This window comes from Heterocephalus glaber, unplaced genomic scaffold, assembly GCF_053883595.1.
Source record: "Heterocephalus glaber isolate CG9 unplaced genomic scaffold, H.glaber_assembly_v1.0 deba00001472, whole genome shotgun sequence".
In the NCBI taxonomy this organism is placed as follows: domain Eukaryota; kingdom Metazoa; phylum Chordata; class Mammalia; order Rodentia; family Bathyergidae; genus Heterocephalus; species Heterocephalus glaber.
In genome coordinates, this window is record NW_028258315.1 from 22829565 (window position 1) to 22847904 (window position 18340).

At 39.8% G+C, this 18340-nt stretch overlaps 2 protein-coding genes across 7 annotated transcripts in view; one reads left to right on the plus strand and one right to left on the minus strand.

Annotated features, from left to right (window-relative positions):
• Mrs2 (magnesium transporter MRS2) overlaps positions 1–10098 on the plus strand; it is a 28030-nt gene extending 17932 nt beyond the window's left edge. Inside the window, exons 10-11 of the mRNA XM_004847610.4 lie at positions 7218–7331; positions 7850–10098. Of these exons, the coding sequence (XP_004847667.1) occupies positions 7218–7331; positions 7850–7960 (225 nt within the window). The 3' untranslated portion in view covers positions 7961–10098. The remainder of the gene's footprint in view (positions 1–7217; positions 7332–7849) is intronic.
• A 2829-nt stretch (positions 10099–12927) lies between these two features.
• Gpld1 (glycosylphosphatidylinositol specific phospholipase D1) overlaps positions 12928–18340 on the minus strand; it is a 53898-nt gene continuing 48485 nt past the window's right edge. For 5 of the 6 annotated variants that reach the window (XM_087181236.1, XM_087181237.1, XM_004847606.4 and 2 more), the window contains 3 exons: positions 16383–16409; positions 16214–16264; positions 12928–13162 (listed from right to left, as the gene is read on the minus strand). In XM_087181236.1, coding sequence (XP_087037362.1) covers positions 13082–13162; positions 16214–16264; positions 16383–16409 — 159 coding nt within the window. In that variant the 3' untranslated portion in view covers positions 12928–13081. Of the gene's footprint in view, positions 13163–15231; positions 15319–16213; positions 16265–16382; positions 16410–18340 lie in introns of all 6 variants that reach the window. The other variant, XR_015439113.1, reaches the window with a different exon arrangement.

An 18340-nucleotide genomic window follows, 5' to 3' on the forward strand; every position in this document is an offset into this window, starting at 1 on the left:
CCACACTAGGAAAACAGAACGAGCGCAAATAAACAACTAATGCCAAATCTTAAGCTCTTAGAAAAAGAGCAAGACAAACCCAAAGCTCATAAAAGGGAGGAAATTATAAAGATCACAGCAGAAATCAATGCAATGGAGAGTGAGAGAATGATGCAAAAAATCAACATATCGAAGAGTTGGTTTTTCGAAAGAATAAAATCAATAAACCCTTAGCCAATCTTATCAAACAAAGGAAAGAAAAAGCTCAAATACATGCAATTTGGAACGAAAAAGGTGAAGTCACAACAGATCCAGCAGAAATCCAGAGGATCATCAATACCTACTTTGAGAACCTGTACTCTAATAAAATGGAAAACACAGAAGAAATAGACAGATTTCTAGATACATATGAATTACCAAAGTTGAACGAAGAAGATAAAACAATTCTAAACACCCCAATTACAATCAGTGAAATTGAAAATGTAATTAAAAATTTACCAACAAAGAAAAGCCCAGGTCCTGATGGCTTCACTGCTGAATTCTACAAAACATATAGAGAAGAACTATTGCTGCTATTCTTTAAACTTTTCAGTGAAATTGAAAGGGAAGCAATACTTCTAAATTCATTCCTGGAACCAAGCATTACTTTGATTCCAAAATCAGGGAAAGTCCCAACTGAAAAAGAGAACTACAGGCCAATCTCCCTAATGAACATAGATGCAAAAATCCTCAACAAGATACTGGCAAACAGGATACAGAGGGTCATCAAGAAGATCATATACCCTGACCAAGTCGGATTTATCCCAGGGATGCAAGCTGCCTCAACATCCATAAATCAATAAATGTAATACACTATATTAACAGAGTCAAGGACAAAAACCATATGATCATCTCGATAGATGCAGAAAAAGCATTTGATAAAATTCAGTACCCATTCATGATTAAAACCCTGCAGAAAATTGGATGGTCTTTATCTCAACTTCATAAAAGCTATCTATGAAAAACCAACAGCCAACATCATACTAAATGGTCAAAAACTGAAAACCTTCATGCTAAAATCAGGAACAAGACAAGGATGTTCGCTCTCACTCCTGTTCAATATAGTTTTGGAAACATTAGTCACAGCAGTTAGACAAGAGAAAGAAATAAAAGGAATAAAGATAGGAAAAAAAGAAGTTAAACTATCATTTGCTCACGATATACTTTACACAGAAGACCCAAAAAAACTCTGCCAAAAGACTCCTAGACTTAATTGACAGATTCAGTAGAGTAGCTGGATACAAGGTCAACACTCAAAAATCAATAGCCTTCCTGTACACAAATAACAGACTCACTGAAAGAGAAATTAGGGAAACAATCCCTTTCACAATAGCATCCAAAAAAATGAAATATTTAGGAATCAATCTAATGAAGAAAGCAAAAGACCTCTACATTGAGAACTACAGCACTCTGAAAAAAGAAATTGAAGAGGATATAAGAAAATGGAAAGACATCCCCTGTTCCTGGGTAGAAAGAACCAATGTAGTGAAAATGGCCATACTTCCAAAACTGCTGTACAGATTCAATGCAATCCCGATTGAAATCCCAACAGCATATTTCACAGAACTAGAGAAAACAATCCAAAAGTTCATCTAGAACCAGAAGAGACCTAGAAGAGCAAAGGCAATTCTAGGCAATAGGGTCATGGCAGTGGATATCACAATTCCCATCTTGAAACTGTACTACAAAGCCACCGTGATAAAAACAGCATGGTACTGGCAAAGAAACAGACCCGAGGATCAGTGGAATAGATTAGAAGAGGCAGAAACAACTCCAGACGTACTCAGCTACCTGATCTTTGACAAAGGAGCCAACCATCTTCACTGGAGGAAAGATAACCTCTTTAATAAATGTTGTTGGAAAAACTGGATTTCAACTTGCCAAGATTAAAACTAGACCCCTGTCTTTCACCATGCACTAAACTAAAATCCAATCAAATTAACGATCTAAATCTTAAAACAGAAACACTAAACTTGCTGGAAGACAAGTTCGGTAGAACTCTCAAAGATAATTGGCATAGGAACTTTATGAACAAATCTTCAGCACAGGAACTAGCACAAAGAATCAACAACTGGGATCTCATCTTATTAAAAAGCTTCTGCACTGCAAGAGAAACCAACAACAGAGCTAAGAGACAACCTACAATGTGGGAAGAAATTTTTACCAGCTGTTCCTCACACAAAGGTCTATCTAGAATACATAAAGAACTAAAAAAAATCAGACCCCTCCAAATATAAAGACCCAATTCAGAAATGGGCATCTGAATTGAACAGACATTTTTCAAAGAAGTAAAAGCAGCAAATAAACATACAAAAAAAAATGGTCAACATCATTGGTCATTAGAGAGATGCAGATGAAAACAACGCTGAGATTCCACCTCACCCCAGAAAGAATGTCTGCTTATCATGAAATCAACCAATAACAAATGCTGGTGGGGTTGTTGGGAGAAAGGAACCCTTCGTTGTTGGTGGGAATGCAGACTGGTGCAACCACTGAGAAAATCAATATGGAGATACCTCAAACAACTAGGATTGGAAGTCCCATTTCACCCAGCTATTCCTCTACTGGGTATCTTCCCAAAAGAATTAAAATACCACAGTGATACATGTGCACCCATGTTTATAGCACCAGTTTGTAATAGCTAAAACTTGGAAACAGCCCAATTGCCCATCAACTGGAGACTGGATAAAGAAGATGTGGTTTTTTAATAAAATGGAGTACTACTCAGCCATAAAGAATGAGAAACTAGAGACATTTATAGCTAAATGGATGCACATTGAGGCCGTACTCTTAAGTGAAATAAATAGGACACACATGTGTAAATACCGAATAGTTTCTCTGGTATGAAAAACTAAAAGTGTAAATAAGAATCAAAATGTATAATTGATATTGTGAAATAGGCAGAAAATATCTAAAGGAATAGGGGATGTGGGAGCAGAAGGGGAAAGGAAAGAAGGGAAAAGAAAAAAATTATGAGAAAAGGAAAAACATGGAAACAAAGTCTTTGTAAAAAGGGAAGGGTGGAGGGGGTGAACGGAGGGCAGGGGAATGGGGAAAAAATAAGAACCAAGATACATCATGTAAAGGTACAAGGTCCCAATGATAAATGTAACTGTATTGGATACCTAAAATGTACCAGTAAATGTAATGGAAAAAAATGTAAATATTGTGGCATTTCCCTGGGGAAATATTCCCTGGGGCTGCAGCTACTCTGGGCAGTTGCTCCAAAGTCTCCCTTCTCAGACACACTGCCTCTGAACCTTTGTTGCCTAGATAACTTCTACTTATCTCTCAGGTCTGAATTTCTCTGTCACTACACAACCCAGACAAGAAAAGATTATTTCCTTCGCAAGTAATCCTTTCTGCACACTCTCCAAATTTGCAGTACTTGTTTAAAGTCTGCAAAAGATCATAAGCTCCTTGAAGCATAGTCAATACTAGTCATTATTAATGCTTCTTGTAATGAAATATAAAAGAAGGGGAAATACATTTCTTCATCCCTCTCACAATAAAAAGGCTTCTCAAAAAATAAGGTGTCTAAATAAATTTATTGCAATAAAAGACATGTTGCTGTTAATCCACCTCAGAATACTCGGCCTTGCTTCAAGTATGCATATCCCATTGTTCTTGCCTCTTTCTAAAGCAGTTCTTGCAGTCTTCTTTCACGGATGTTTCTACTAGGTATGATCAAAAATATAATGTCTGCTGCTGCTGAGCATGGAAATGCAGACCCGTAAAAACATTACAGTGTGTCCTCACCCACATTATTCACTGAATCTGGTACCATGCGCCTTTGGGCTCTTCCCCAAAGTCAAAACGATCATAAAAGTTAAATGTTTGGAATTAGTTCAGGACATCAAGGCAACTATGCCAACATAATTAAAGACACAAAGGAGGACTTCCAGAACTGCTTTGGTAAGTAGTAAGAATGATAAAATGTGTTTGAAGCACTATTCTGATAAAGAATGATGGCATTGTGTCTTTTACTCTAATTAATTTTTTTAAATTTAAACATTCACTGTATTTTTTTATTACACCTCCTATGTTAAATACTCAGCACTGCTTTAGGCCCATATAGCAGTTAGTCCCTCCCCTAATGGAGCTTACATTATAGAGAAGGAAGGAGGTAATAAATAAATATAAAGTACATTAAATGCTAAGTGCTACAAAGAAAAACAAGAGATAGAGGATGCTAGACCATGATACAGGTAGCATTTGCGAGAGCATGTCGAAGAAGGTGGGCTAAGGAAGTGACATTTAAATGGAAACCTGACTGAAGAGAGGTGGGAAAATCTGAGGGATAGTGTTCCAAGCAGAGGGAGCCACAGTGTCAGAACAGCAGGACTGAGCTGAGCTTTTCCACAGCAAGAAGGCCCTGGAGGCTGGAAGACAGTGCGTGGGTGAGAGTGGTAGGAAATGAGCCACAGAGATGAAGCTGAAGTGTGACAGAAATCACACCTCACCTGACAGCTTTCAGCGTACAGGCTCAGGAAGAACATGGTATGATGTCTCCTTCAGGCCATGTGGATAAGGTGTATATGGAACATAAATTCTGTGTTTAGACTCCAGATGATATATGTGTATGCAAGTCAAGTATTCCAGGATCCATAATCTGAAATTATTTATTTTCTAATTCCTTTCTGATCCAGGCACAGTGGTGCATACCTCTAGACCCAGCTGTTCGGGAGACTGAGGCAGGAGGATCACTTGAGCCCAGGAGTTTGACACCCGCCTGGGTAACACAGTGAAACTCTGTCTCAAAAATAATTTTTTCTCCCTTCTGGTAGTTTCAGTGGGTTCAGGAGAGAGCTGAGTTGTAATGAGATATGGGTGGTGGGTGGTGAACTAGGCTCCATCAGTAGCTAGGTGAACAAGACTCAGGTCAGGGCCTCATCAAAATTACAAATTACTTATCTTTAGGTTTCCTGAAGAACAGTGAAAACATTCATTAATCCTTGGATGTCAATTATCTTTACTTCTTAATAGTCAACATTAATATTTACTATAGTGAATCTAAGATAGATCTGTTTTTACTTTTAATTTTGGACTTACAGAAAAGTTCTAAAGGGGCTGGGGATTTAGCTCAGTGGTTCCACCACCTGCCTCAAAAGCGCAAGGTCCCGAGTTTGATCCCCAGTACCAAAAAAAAAAAAAAGGAAAAGTTCTAAAAATAGTCAAAGAATTCCCAAATGTCAGCATCTTACCATATTCGCTTTAGCATTCATCTGTATGAACATACTTTTCTAAACCTACTGAGAATAAGAACAGATGTAATATTCCTTTATCCCTAAATGTTTCAGTACATGTTTTCTAAAATGATGGATATTCTCTTTCATAACCACAGTGCAGTTATCAGGATCAGAAGATTAACCTTGAAATAACACTATTCTCTCACCTGTGGACCCTGTTCAGAATTTACCACTTGTCACAAAGAAAATCTTAGGTCACATGTTGCATATAGTTGTGCCTCCTGACTCCTCTAATCGGAACAGCTCTTCAGTCTTCGTCTTCCATGGCCTTGACACTCACAAACAACACAAATCAGTTATTTGGCCCTTAGTCTTTCATTATGAGATCCTCTAACTCTGCATGTTGCAGTAGTAACTTTGGTCCATCATCTGGGATCACTGGCAGTACTGACTTTGGTTGTTTCCATCTGATGTTTCAGGTGCTTTCTCTTCTTTATTAAAGTTTTTCTTTTTCTCTGGAATTAAGTATCCTGTAAAATTCTGTATTCATCAGATTCTCACCTTCCACTTGTGCTATCCACTAAGTGATCCAAAGGTAATTAAAGCCACCAGATACTGTATTACCATGAGGGTTCCATCACTCTTGCGTTTATTGGTTGGCATCATACTACAAAGGAGAGCATTCCTTTCCCATTTCTATCAGTATGGGTTCACAGAGTCCTGTTTTAATGAGTTATAATGTTACTGTCATTATTTTGATGTTCAAGTCAATCCTTTCATGCTGGTTCTTAGTACTTCGGACATGTGCCCATCTATTTTTAGTGCTTGTGTAGCCTTGGGCACATCCAGCTATTCTAAGCAAGAAAACTTTCTAAGCGACATAGACTAAGCAGTGAGAGAGACTATACACCAGTTCAGGCAGCAGGTGTCTCAGTACTGCATGACATGTCTGCAGAGAGAGACAAGTGGATCTCCAGCTCTTGGAAGTTTGTCCAGCTCCTTGACCTAGAGGCTTCACCCTGTGCAGTGGGTATAACGGCACACGGAACTCTGAGCTTGGTTTGCCTCTGAATTAGCTTGCTTCTCAATTTTTTCACATTTTATTTGATTAATAGGGAACAACAGAACCATCCAAAGTGAAGAACTGTAGTGAACTGCATAGGTTACAGAATTTTTACTTAATAACCTAGGGCCTTTATTTCAGATTATTAGAAATGTTTTCACAATTCAAAAGCAATTCATTCAGGTTAACACTTAGCTTCCTAGTTTCTTACATCTAACATATTAAAAGGAAGCAGATTTCTGCTCAATAAAGGACATAGGTTCCCATCAGTAATAGCTGCTGAATTGATTAACAGGCCATCTTGAAGCTGTCAGTCATTGGCGCTAACCATGCCCTGGTTGAAAACCAACTATTGACATAGCTGTAAATGGGTCCTTTCCTGTGAGAGATTGTATGTTAACACATTAACTGAAAACACTGCACTGCTAGAATAACTGAATTCCGGAAATAAGAGTGAGGAAAAATGTTCACTGTGATCAGAGGTTCCCAAACTTTGATTCATGATGTCCTTAGTGTTTTAGTAATTTCTTTAGCGTGTCTGTATCGACCACAAGTTTCTTTTGTTACTTCTCTTGAAAGCTTGAAATATTCTGAGGCACTGTGGTGCCAGACCACTGCAGCTCAGTTTTGAGGACTGTGACCATAAGCTGGAAATTAAAATTGTATATCCTCGTGACTGACCATTTAAATTTGTATATGTAAACATAGGAGAGAAACAGTAAAAGCAATTATGCATGGGTTATAGGTGATTAAAAAATATTTAAATCTTGAAATAATTTTACCCTCTGGCTTATTCCCTGATTCTTGGCCTCTGAGTATTACAGAGGTACTTGTTCTTAGTTTGCTGTGAATAACAAAAGCTTCCCTGGAACTCTTGGGCAGTGATAGTTGAAAACACTTTCAGGAACCTAGCCTTGTGTGATTGAAATGACTGTGCTCTCTTTCAGGACCATAGAATGTTTTGGCTGATCACGGGGATCATGTTCATGGGAAGTGGCCTCATCTGGAGGCGTTTGCTTTCGTTCCTTGGGAGACAACTAGAATCTCCTTTGCCTCCTCGGGTAAGATGGGTATGGTTTACAGCACTGTCTCAGAGAGTTAGAATCAGGGGCTCTGAAGTCACACAGCCTGGGCTTGAGTTGTCACAGGCTTTGTGACCCTGCACAGGTTACTGAATTTCTCTAAGCCTCCCTCAGTTTCCCTGTCGGTTAACTCTTCTCTTGCTTTATAGGATTATTGGGAGAATGAGATGATATGTTCAGCACAGTGCCTGGCACAACAAATAGATTTTGTTTAGAGCACTCTGGCAGGCAGGGTATATTTAGATAGATATTAGTACCTGTGGTGCAAGGTTTTGTCATATCGAAACTGAGGTGTAGAAAATGTTTATAGTGTTCTCATTAAGCAAAGTATAAAGCTTTCCTCCTGTTTTTCATTTTTGTATTTGAAGATGACTCCATGGAAATAAGTACTTAAGATGTTGACACAAGGCTTACAGTCCTTTCTTCTCTTATTTTACTAGTGGTTTTTATTTTAAGAAAGACCCAGACTAAAATTAAGTTTATCCTGCTTTATTTAGATGTCTTCTTTACCTAAAAAGACGCTTCTGTCTGACAGAAGGATGGAAGTGAAAAACAGCCTCAGGCCGGATGGACTTGGAGCAAGCAGAAATATCCTAACAACCCGTTAGCAACAACCTGGAGACTAAATATTTTTGTATACCTTTTTTTTTTTTTTTTTTTGGTACCAGGGATTGAACTTGGGACCTTGTACTTGTGAGGCAGGTGGCGGAACCACTGAGCTAAATTCCTGGCCTTTTTTAAACTTCTGATACTGTTATAATTTCTTTTATAGTCACACACTTGAAAAAATCAATATTTAAATTACAATGTCTGATAATGTATGGCAGTCACAATTCTAGGATCTGATTGCATTTCCAGAATTCTGAGTAAACAGTTAAGCTTGTTTTGTGAAAGACCAAAAATCCTATTTCCTACAGACTTTAAATACTGTTTTTATAGATAGGATGTGGGGCATAGAGAATAATTTAATAGAAGAATAGACTTATATAGGGCCAGGGATTTAGCTCAGTGGCACCATGCCTGCCTGGCAAGCACAAGGTCCTGAGTTCAATCCCCAGTACCAAAACAAACAAAGAAGAGACTGATATAGACTTTATTTAATTTATACATAAAGAAAAGTGCAATCTCATGCTGAGCTAAGCCTCGAAGCTTTCAAACCCATGGTTTCTGAGGTCAGATATGGCAGTTCTTAATACAGGGAATCCTGTTCAAGTGAATTTGCTCACTCAGTTGCCTGAAGTGCTAGCATAATACTTCCTACCATTAAAACAAACTCTGGAAGTTTGTGCTTTAAAAACAATCCTTAGGCCGGGCTTGGTGGCACACACCTGTAATCCCAGCACTCGGGAGGCTGAGGCAGGAGGATTGCTGCGAGTTCAAGGCCAGCTTGGGCTGCATAGTGAGTTCAAAGTTAGCCTGAACTATCTAGCAAGACCCTGTCTAAAAAGAAAAAAAAAAAAAAAATCCTTGGCATAACCTTTTCTTGCATTTGCCCCCTTTTATATATATGGTAAATAAAAAGATAGAAGGATAATCAGCATTTCACTTTAACCCCTAAAACTTTTTCTTTGCTTGGCTATTAGTAGAGCTGTTGAAAGGAAGTGTTTCCATTCTGTTACCGTTTCATAGCTAATTTGTTGATTTTTTTGATTTCTAAAGATTTTTTAAATTATCTTTCCCAAAAGGAAAATGTGGACCAACTAATCTATATGTGTACACTTCAAAAGTTAACAGATGGGCTTCCTAAAACAAGAGAGTAGGTAAATGTTAGCATTCTGGTACCTTTTTGTTTTCATAATAAGTTTGGTTTAAAACAAATGACTAATATTGACAAGTCTGAAAGCTGTATCTTAATATCTTACCTGCTGCTGTATATTTTCTGGAGGTTTGGTGCAGTCACATACTAGAGTGTTACAGTTAAACATGCCTCCAAAAGTATCGTGCACTGGAGAGTCTAGAATGACCAAAGCAGCCCTTGGACTACAGATGCAGTAGTAGGAAGAGAATAAATAGCCCTGCCCTGACGATGCTGATTCCTAATGTGATGAAGAAATTTAGAGGTCCGTTTACCAGGTGTTTTGGTGAGAGGATAAAAATGCTGCTCCAGGAGCTGAGTTTGAGACAGGATAAGGTTACAGATAAGGTTCCCTCCATCCTGTATGTGGCTGTGAGAAGCCTTTATTGGGAGGCTGGAGACTGATCAGAGGGGCATAAAACAGGCAGGACTGGCCTTAACCCACTTGGCACCCCCCGGGGGTCAGGCCAGGCCTCACGGTGGACACTGCAGTGGGAACGTGGACTACCTCCAGCGTTACAAAGCCTTATAATTGTCAAGATCACCTTTGAGAATCCGTGGAATTCACTTCACAGGCACCCTTCTTTAGCATGCCTCAAAATACTGCGCTGCTATTCTTGGCCTTACCAATGTAAAATAATAAATACTAACTGTGATCTATGAAGAATTGGAATCCCAGAGGGCAAAGTTTAAGAGCAGGCATAGGGTTGAATTTTGGTCATTTTCCTTCCTTAGTTTATGTGCTTGAGTAAAATAATTGTAATTGGTCATGCCCCAGTAGTAAAAGTAATGTAACTACCTCAGAAATTTGATAAATGGAAGTTATGGTTTTTAAAATTCTTGAAGGTGGTTAGATCAGGAATGATTTCAGAATATCAGCTAGCTCTGCCTGCTGATTGCAGAGTACTTCTTACAGTTCTTATGGATAATAAAACAGCCGATGCCAAACAATGCAGCTCATTGGTTGTAAATTTTGGAGTAAATAGAGAACTTCATTATTTAAAAGAAAAGTGGTACAATGCCAAACACTGAAAAATGTGAAACAGCAAGCACTTCATTGTAAACTGTAGCACTCTTAACAGTTGTCTCTAGGGGTTTCCCACCCAGTGTGGGCAGAATCGATGTCATTTGGGAATGCTGTTACCTCGTGCTTCTATCTTGATAAACACAGGCTGTGAAACAAACATTTAAGGGCTTCACGTTGAACTTATTTGTGACATGTTATTCCAAGAATTATACAGAGATTTTTGTTTTGGAATTAACAGTATTAAAGTCACAGTTTTGCCAGGCATAGTGGCACATACCTGTAATCCCAGTACTGGAGAGGTGGAGGCAGGAGGACCACTGCAAGTTCAAGGCCAACCTGGCTACATAGTTCAAGGTCAGCCTGAACTAAATAGTGAGACCCTGTCTCAAAAAAAATAAGTCACAGTTTAAACTTAGAATTTCCTCTCATTCCTTTAGCAATAGCTACAGCGGTGATCTAGAGGAGGATGTGTGGCCTAGGATCCCAAGACCTGAGCTTTGCTCCCAGGCTCACCTCAGATCCTTCTGATTTCTGAGTCTGTGATGCAGAGACATAAAACAATGCCAGTCCTGAAGCTTTGAAGAAAGTTGTTAGAAGTACAGATAAAAAATGGAAATATATAAATATCTCATGATACCTTAAAATGAAGGTAACACCAAGGTGAATTGTGGTACATGTTCAGATTTGTGTGAATGAGAAAACCCTACACGTCTTTCCATTTTAGTTATTAAGCACTTCACAGTCAGTGGTTACAACTACAGTTAATATTTAGTAGAACCAGGATGGGGATTTAGCTCAGTGGTGCCGCCGCCTGCCTTACAAGTGCAAGGTCCCAAGTTTGATCCCCGATACCAAAAAATATATATATATTTAGTAGAATGAAAATTTTATCTACTTATTGAGATAATACAGTAGTAGACTGTCTTTTCTGAATATCAAGTTTTTACATATTTATCATGTAGGCTAACCAGCAGGAGTATAATTTTTTTTTGACAGAGGTATGGCTAAATATCCTATAAACTTAGAAATGTGCTCCCATTATTACAGATTTTTAACCTTTCCCTTATGCTTGCCATCTGGTACGTTCAGGCATTGAGAAAAATGCGAATTCTGAGATCACTAATGGTCAAGTTTAACACATTCCCACTTGTACTTCAGAGCTGCCCAGCAGCAAGACACATGAATTACAACCCCATCGTGAACATGTTAAACACAGACCTTATCATTTAGTGAAGCATAAAAACACTGACACTTACAGAGCAATGGCAACATGAAAGTATGCATCGTCCTGCCGAGCAGATACAGTACTGAGAGAAATGTACCTTCATCATGTTCTACACTCAGATGGCTCAGCTTGTAAGTGAATAAACTAAGTAATTTCTGGTCCCCTAAAAATCTTTTAAATTAAAATAATTCTTTACATTGGTTGAGCTCTTGGTACTTAGTACCCAAGCCAGACACTGTATTTGCTGCTGTCCCTTGGGGCGTGTGGCTCACTTCCATCTGGAAACAAGCAACACAGCTGTAACTTTTTCTGCGTTAACCTACTCTTCATACATCTCAGCCACAGTAGCTTTTCCTTGCTTTCTGATTTAACTTTTCAGCTAAATTTTTCTTTCTGGCTCCTCCTGCTATCTAGAGAAGCTGAGAAGGGCTCCTGTCCTCGACTCTCCTGCCTGTAATAGTTCACCAGTGTCAGAGGAAGGACCTTCTCTCAGTGCAAAACAAGCTGGTTACTGTAGCTGTCACACCTGTGGACTCTAGTGAGGCTGAAATGCTGTGTGCATTTCCTTTCCCTTAAACGCTCCACACCAAAGGACTGGCCCACAAACTGCCTACTGAAAACAGTCCAGAGCAAGTGAGCCCGAGGCCCACATCCCTCTGTCCCTCACTCCTTGGTCCCTTTCAGTAGCCCCTGGCTCAGCCCAGACCTCTCCTGCTGTAGTCGTGGCATGACGAATGGCCACCTAGCACAAGGAGAGCCCTTCACGGCATGACTGAACTCTGGCAGAGCCGAGAGGTCCACCACCGGTTAGAATAGCCATCTCCCCAAAAGTTTCTGAGGGCACAGAAAGTTAACCAAGTTTTAGTTTTACATTTGTCATTCACTGTATAAAACTTAGAAAATAGAATAACCATTGTCAGAAAGGACCAGATCACAGTAAGTGCTGTGGATTATCCCTCACCCCACACTTTTCTCCACTGTTTCTCCTCCCTCGGGTTTATTTCTGTTGGTCTGCTTCCTATCCCTGTGACAAAATGCTAGAGTAGACAGCTTAAAAGGAAGAAATACTGCTGTGGCTCTAAGTCTGAGTTTGTCCACGGTCAGCTGGCCTGTAGCTTTGGGCCTATGGTAATGCATACATCATGCAGAAGCATGTGGCAATGAAGCAGTGGGGACCTGGGGTCCCAAGACACCCTTCAGGCCTCACTCCCAGTGGCCTGCTTCCTCCCTCCAGGCCCTGCCCCTACCACCTCCACTACCTCCCAATAGGGCCACCAGTAGGGGCTGAGCCTGCAACATGAAACATTCAAGATCCAAATTCTAACAGCAAGGAAAGGGGAATTTTAGAAGGAACTGTGTGAATTTCCTCGGCGATGACCAGAGGGCCCATCCACCATCGGAGGGACAGGTGTTCAGGCTGTATGACAAGCAGGTCAGCGCACAGACAGTAGGCTAGGAAATAAGAAAGGCTGAGATACAAAGGAAGCAAGGAAGGACACTTGAGAAGAAGACAAATAACCAGAGTGTCTGCTATTTCACAAACTTCTGGTGGAGTCGTTTATTTCCAGAGGATTGTGGATTTACTTCAGGAGCCCCATCACGGCTTTGCTGGATGTGCCAGCTTAGCCACCAGGACGCTCACCCTGGAGACAACTTGGCAGGAGATGGAAGTGGAGTGAACTCTAGCTGAGATTATAGACATGCAGTGCCCCAGAGAGCCGAGCTCCCAAAGAACTCCTTCCAGCAGCAATGACAACTTGGTTCTGTAGGAGACACAACACAGAATTCATGAGTTGGTCATGACATCTGCCAAGTTCCTACTGCGGTCTAGGCAGTGTGCTGTGCTCTGGATCTACGGCACACTGGCCAGATCCCATGGTGCAGGTGTAAATGCCCCTCTCCCTGTTTGGCTACCACTTTCTGGATCTGCAGGAACCACAGCTGAAGAAGTTCACCCAGATCCCCTCTGTCACATAAAGGATAAAGGAAAACTACATCAATGCATGCTTATCCTGGGGTCTTTGCTGTGTGGTACAATGTAGATAACATAGGTGGAATACTAAAGACTTCCCTTATTGTATTCACATGTTCTCACTGCTGAAACATTTTAGCACCAATCTTTTGAAGCTGCCTTCAATACCTGCTACAGGTAGTTAAACACTTAGTGATCTTGCCGAAATCCTCACACTGCCAAGCGTGCTTCATGAGGTATGTATGGGTGATCAAACAGGCTGACACTGTTTGGTTAGAGAAAGGTGTGATGGTTTCTCACTGACTTAAATTTTGAACACTCCTGATAGAATGCAGAAGTAATAATGGCTCAAATGTGTCAAGTCTTTACTATGTGTCAAATTCTAGGCTTAGCCCTTTGTACTATCTTTCAATACCCCAGTGTCAGTTAAGAGAAAAAAATCTAAATTTTCAGAAAAGTTAACCAAGTAGTAGCAATTTCTTCTCTTCCCATACTTATAGATGTACTGATTTATTAAATGTGCTTATACTTTGGCTATGATCTCAACCTCCTTTCCATTTCCAGGTCAAACCATCCTGATTCCTAAAATGATATCCTCTCTAGCTGCTGTCCTCTGCCCATCTGAGTCTTAATTTTCCCAGGCACAGCTCAGGGGCCATGGCCTCAGCAAGGCCTGTCCTGATCCCCAGCACAGATTTCCACTGCAGGCTCTTGGTTAGCTAGCATACATTGACATCAGTGGTCTCACCGTGCTGTTTTATTCTTTCACCTAAACTCAGCACTCCTGGGGGCCAAGTCCATGACCCAGGTTTCTTTGCCTGCCTCTCTGGTGCTCAGTGTAACACTGCTTGTTACACGTGCGCATAGCCCTTCCCTGCTGAGGCTCACAAACCCACTGATGCAGGCGTCACAACAAGGTTCAGAAACATGAGTCAATGACAGCATTTTGTAGTGCGTGCTGAGGCCACCTAACTCTAGTTTGCTGCCGCCAGCTACATAATGGCTCGTTTATCCTAGAAAGGAAACAGTTCTCAAAATCATAACTTTTACTCAAGTCTCAAAGAAAGGCCACTCTTGGCCGGGGATTTAGCTCAGTGGTTCCACTGCCTGCCTCGCAAGCACAAGGAGCTGAGTTTGATCCCTGGTACCAAAAAAAAAAAAAAAAAAAAGGCCACTCTGATCGTTCTCAGATTGTCAGTTTCCATTTTTTTAACATAATACCTGATTTACCTTTCCATTCAGTGTGCTTTAGTGCCTCCCAATCTCAGGTATGTACTGGGAAGGTGGAACAATTTTAATACTGACCCAAAGGAACTATAATTAGCAAGGTTGAAATTTTGTACAGAAAAGAGTCAACTTTACATTACTCTTAAATGATCTATACCACTACTGTGTTAAGTTGGTATAATGGCGGGGGATTTAGCTCAGTGGCTAAATCCACGCCTGCCTTGCAAGCACAAGGTCCTGAGCTCATTCCCTGGTACCAAAAAAAAAAAACAAAAAAAAAGAATGGTTTGCTAAATTGGTATAATGGTTGGTAACCTAATAAGTGGATTCTTGATGATGTCTAATTTTTGGAAAATGCCTAAAGTTTAAATAAAAACCAACCTTATGATGTAAAATACTCTTTTGAGATTCCTACCTGACCTTTGTTGGGGTCAGGGTTCTCAGTAAATGGGCCACCTTACCATTATCCACTAGAGGGCAGTTTCCCCTCAAGTCTTAGAAGCAGGAGCCTGATCATGGGCACCTACCATTTCTTCTTACTCCCCAGCCCTTCATCCTCCAGGTAAGACTCAGTGGGGATAATGCTCTTTGAACAGTTAAGCCAATACCTGTTTCACATTTTATTTAACTTACCATGTATGTAAATTAATTTCTCAAGAGAAGAATTTTGTCTTTCTTTATATGTCATTGCCTTAGCGCAGCTCTATTCAATAGCATGTCCTAAAATGAGTGGAATTAGAGGCTTAAAGCTGTATTTGAAGGAAAAACTCTAATTTTGATATCTTAAGTTTTTAAATGTGTACACCTTTTGATCTGGCAATCCTATTTCTATGATTCTCACCTACAAGGATATTTCTACGATTATGTAAAAATATAGGTGCAAGAATGCTCACTACCGCATTATCTGTAATAGTTTTTATAAAAAGGATCTAAGCATCTATGAGAACATAAACTGAAGAACTGAAATATGGTTCTTGAAGCCAGTAAAATACTATATAGCTATTAAAAAGAATCCAGGGGCTCTAAGTGTACATTTTTCTAAGAAGAGGCAAAATACAGTACATAAAAAAGAAACAATGACTCTGTGTGTGTGTGTGTGTGTGTGTGTGTGTATGTGTGTGTGTAGTCATAGAAAAACTCTGAAAGTCTGGAAGAAAACCGCAGAATATTAATAGTGGTTGTTCTGTTGCAAAGGTCAGCAAACGTTTTCTGTGAAGGAGCAGATAGTAGCTCCATTAGGCTTTGTGGGACATGGGACTCAAGCCCCCTGTAGTAGGATGGCCGCTGTAGACAAACCATGATGGTGGCTGAGTTCTAATAAAACCTTATCTGTGGATGCTGAGATTTGAACCTCATATAAATTTCATGTCACAAAATATTCTTGGAATATTTTTTTTCTAGCCACCTAAACACATAATGACCATTTCACCATTTCTACTTCTGGCTGAACAGAAACAAGAAAGTGATGGCATTTTGTATGCTTTTTTTTTTCCTCCCCTGTATACTCTTTTTCAAAAAAAATAAATAAAACCTAAACTTAACTTTAAAAGTGAGATCACCAAATCCTAGCCCTAAAACAGATATAAATATCAAAGAAACGAGTCCTTATACTCACCTTCTCCTTTGACCTCGCAGAGATCAGGGCACTCCCAAACCGTGAACTTGCCTGTAAAACATGCTCTGTTAATGGGCATTTGCAAACACACTGGAATATTTTTATCAGTTAAAAACGGGGGAACAGCACATGTTGGTAGTTTTTCTTCAGTCCTTCAAGTAGTACTTACTTCAGGAGAAATTAGTACATACTGGGCCTAAAACAAAAGGGAGAAAGAGGGACAATTAATGTTTGCTGTTCATGTGGGGTTTTAACTAATTTTATACCTTCACACTCACATTGCAACATTTCCAGATTGTCCTTACAAATGTGCATATCCTTTGACTTCATAAATCCCATTTTTAGGAACTTAGCTCCCAGAAAAAATCAGATGATAAAAATGTATGCATGGTAATATTTGCCATTATCATCCTTAACAGTGAAAATTGGCCAAAGTGACCAATAATCATCACTTATATAATGGTTAAACTAGTTTATAGATAAAAAATACAGCTGACATATACATACATTATATATATGGTTATGCTTAATATATACTTAATATTATTAATCTGGCATAATATCAGATAAGAGGAACCTTTGTGGTACTGAGGACCAAACCCAAGGCCTTGGCACTGAGCTACATTTCAGCCCTTTTCTTTTTTGAGACAGGGTCTCACTAAATCACTAAGTTACCCAGGCTCAACCTGAACTTTTGATCTTCCTGCCTTAGCCTCCCAGAGTGCAGGGATTACAGCTGTGCACCACCACACGTGGCCAGAAAAGTGGCCTTGACACAGGTTGAGTATCCATTATCCAGAATATGTGGGACTAGAAGTATTTTCGATTTTGTAATTTTTTTTTTAGAATATGTGACATGTACATAGTGAGATACCTTGGGATGGGACCTAAATCTACATATGAAATTCATTTATGTTTCATGTATACTTTAAACTTACTCATGGCCTGAAGATAATTTTATACAATATTCTAATTTGTGCTTGAAACAGTTTTCATGGTGTGGAATTTTCCACTTGTAGCATCATGTTAGCACTCAAAAAATTTTGGATTTTGAAACATTTTAGATTAGGAATGCTCAACTTACATATTTTTAAAAATCAGATTGTAGAATTGTGCACAAAATCATACATAATATGATCAGAGTTTATTATAGTGTGTATATTTTTAAGAACAAGTTTTAGAATCAGATGTTGGTTTAAATCCTTGGTCTGCCAGTTAGCAACATGCTCTTGAACAGATTTTTCTCTAATCTTAATTTCTTTACCTGTAATTGGGCGTAAGAGCAACTTTATAGCTTTGATGTGGATTAAATTGTATGTAAGTTCTGAGGATGTGCAGAATAAATGCACGACAGACAGTAGCAATTAATTTCACAAAAAATACTCAGACACAAAAGGTTGACAGGCATTAGCTCTGCAGAGTGGAATTTTAGGTAGGTGATCTATAATTTTTTTCTTTGTAGATTTTTATGTTTTCTTAAATTTTCACAGCAAACTTTCATTTTGCAACTTAAAATTTTTTTTAAATTAAAAACTTAGCAGTGGCCAAACATTAGAGGTCAAAGGGCCATATAACTTAAGGAAACCCACCCAGGAAGAGGAATCAAAACAGTTAGCAAGAAACAAAAGGCTGGAAGTTAAATGAAACCACAGTGGCCCTAGTCTGTTCTCTTTCTTCTCCTGTGGGCCCCTAGGCAGACAGTGACAGGCTGTTGCAGAGACCAACATGATACCAAGTCCAGTTAGACTTCAGATCTAGGGGCAAACGCTGCCCAGCTATGAGAACTCCAGGCCGCTGGGGTCTGCCAATCAGGGAGTGACTGTCCTGACCCCACGACCCCTGAGTTCAGACAAGGAAAGCTGCTCCATCTCATGGCAGGAAGCTGAGAAGAACCGGGAGGGTAAGGGGCTGAGGACAGGATACATCAAAGTCGTGCCCCCAGTGACTGCCCCTTCCTCCAGCTGGGCTCCATCTGTCAGTAGCCCACTCAGCCATGAACTCATCCATTGATGAAGGCGTGAGGAGGTCAGTGCCCTCACAAGCCTGACATCTCTCAGCCCTACCTCTGAACATGGCTATACCAAGGATAAGCCCTCAATACCGGAGCTCTGGAGAACACTTCATACC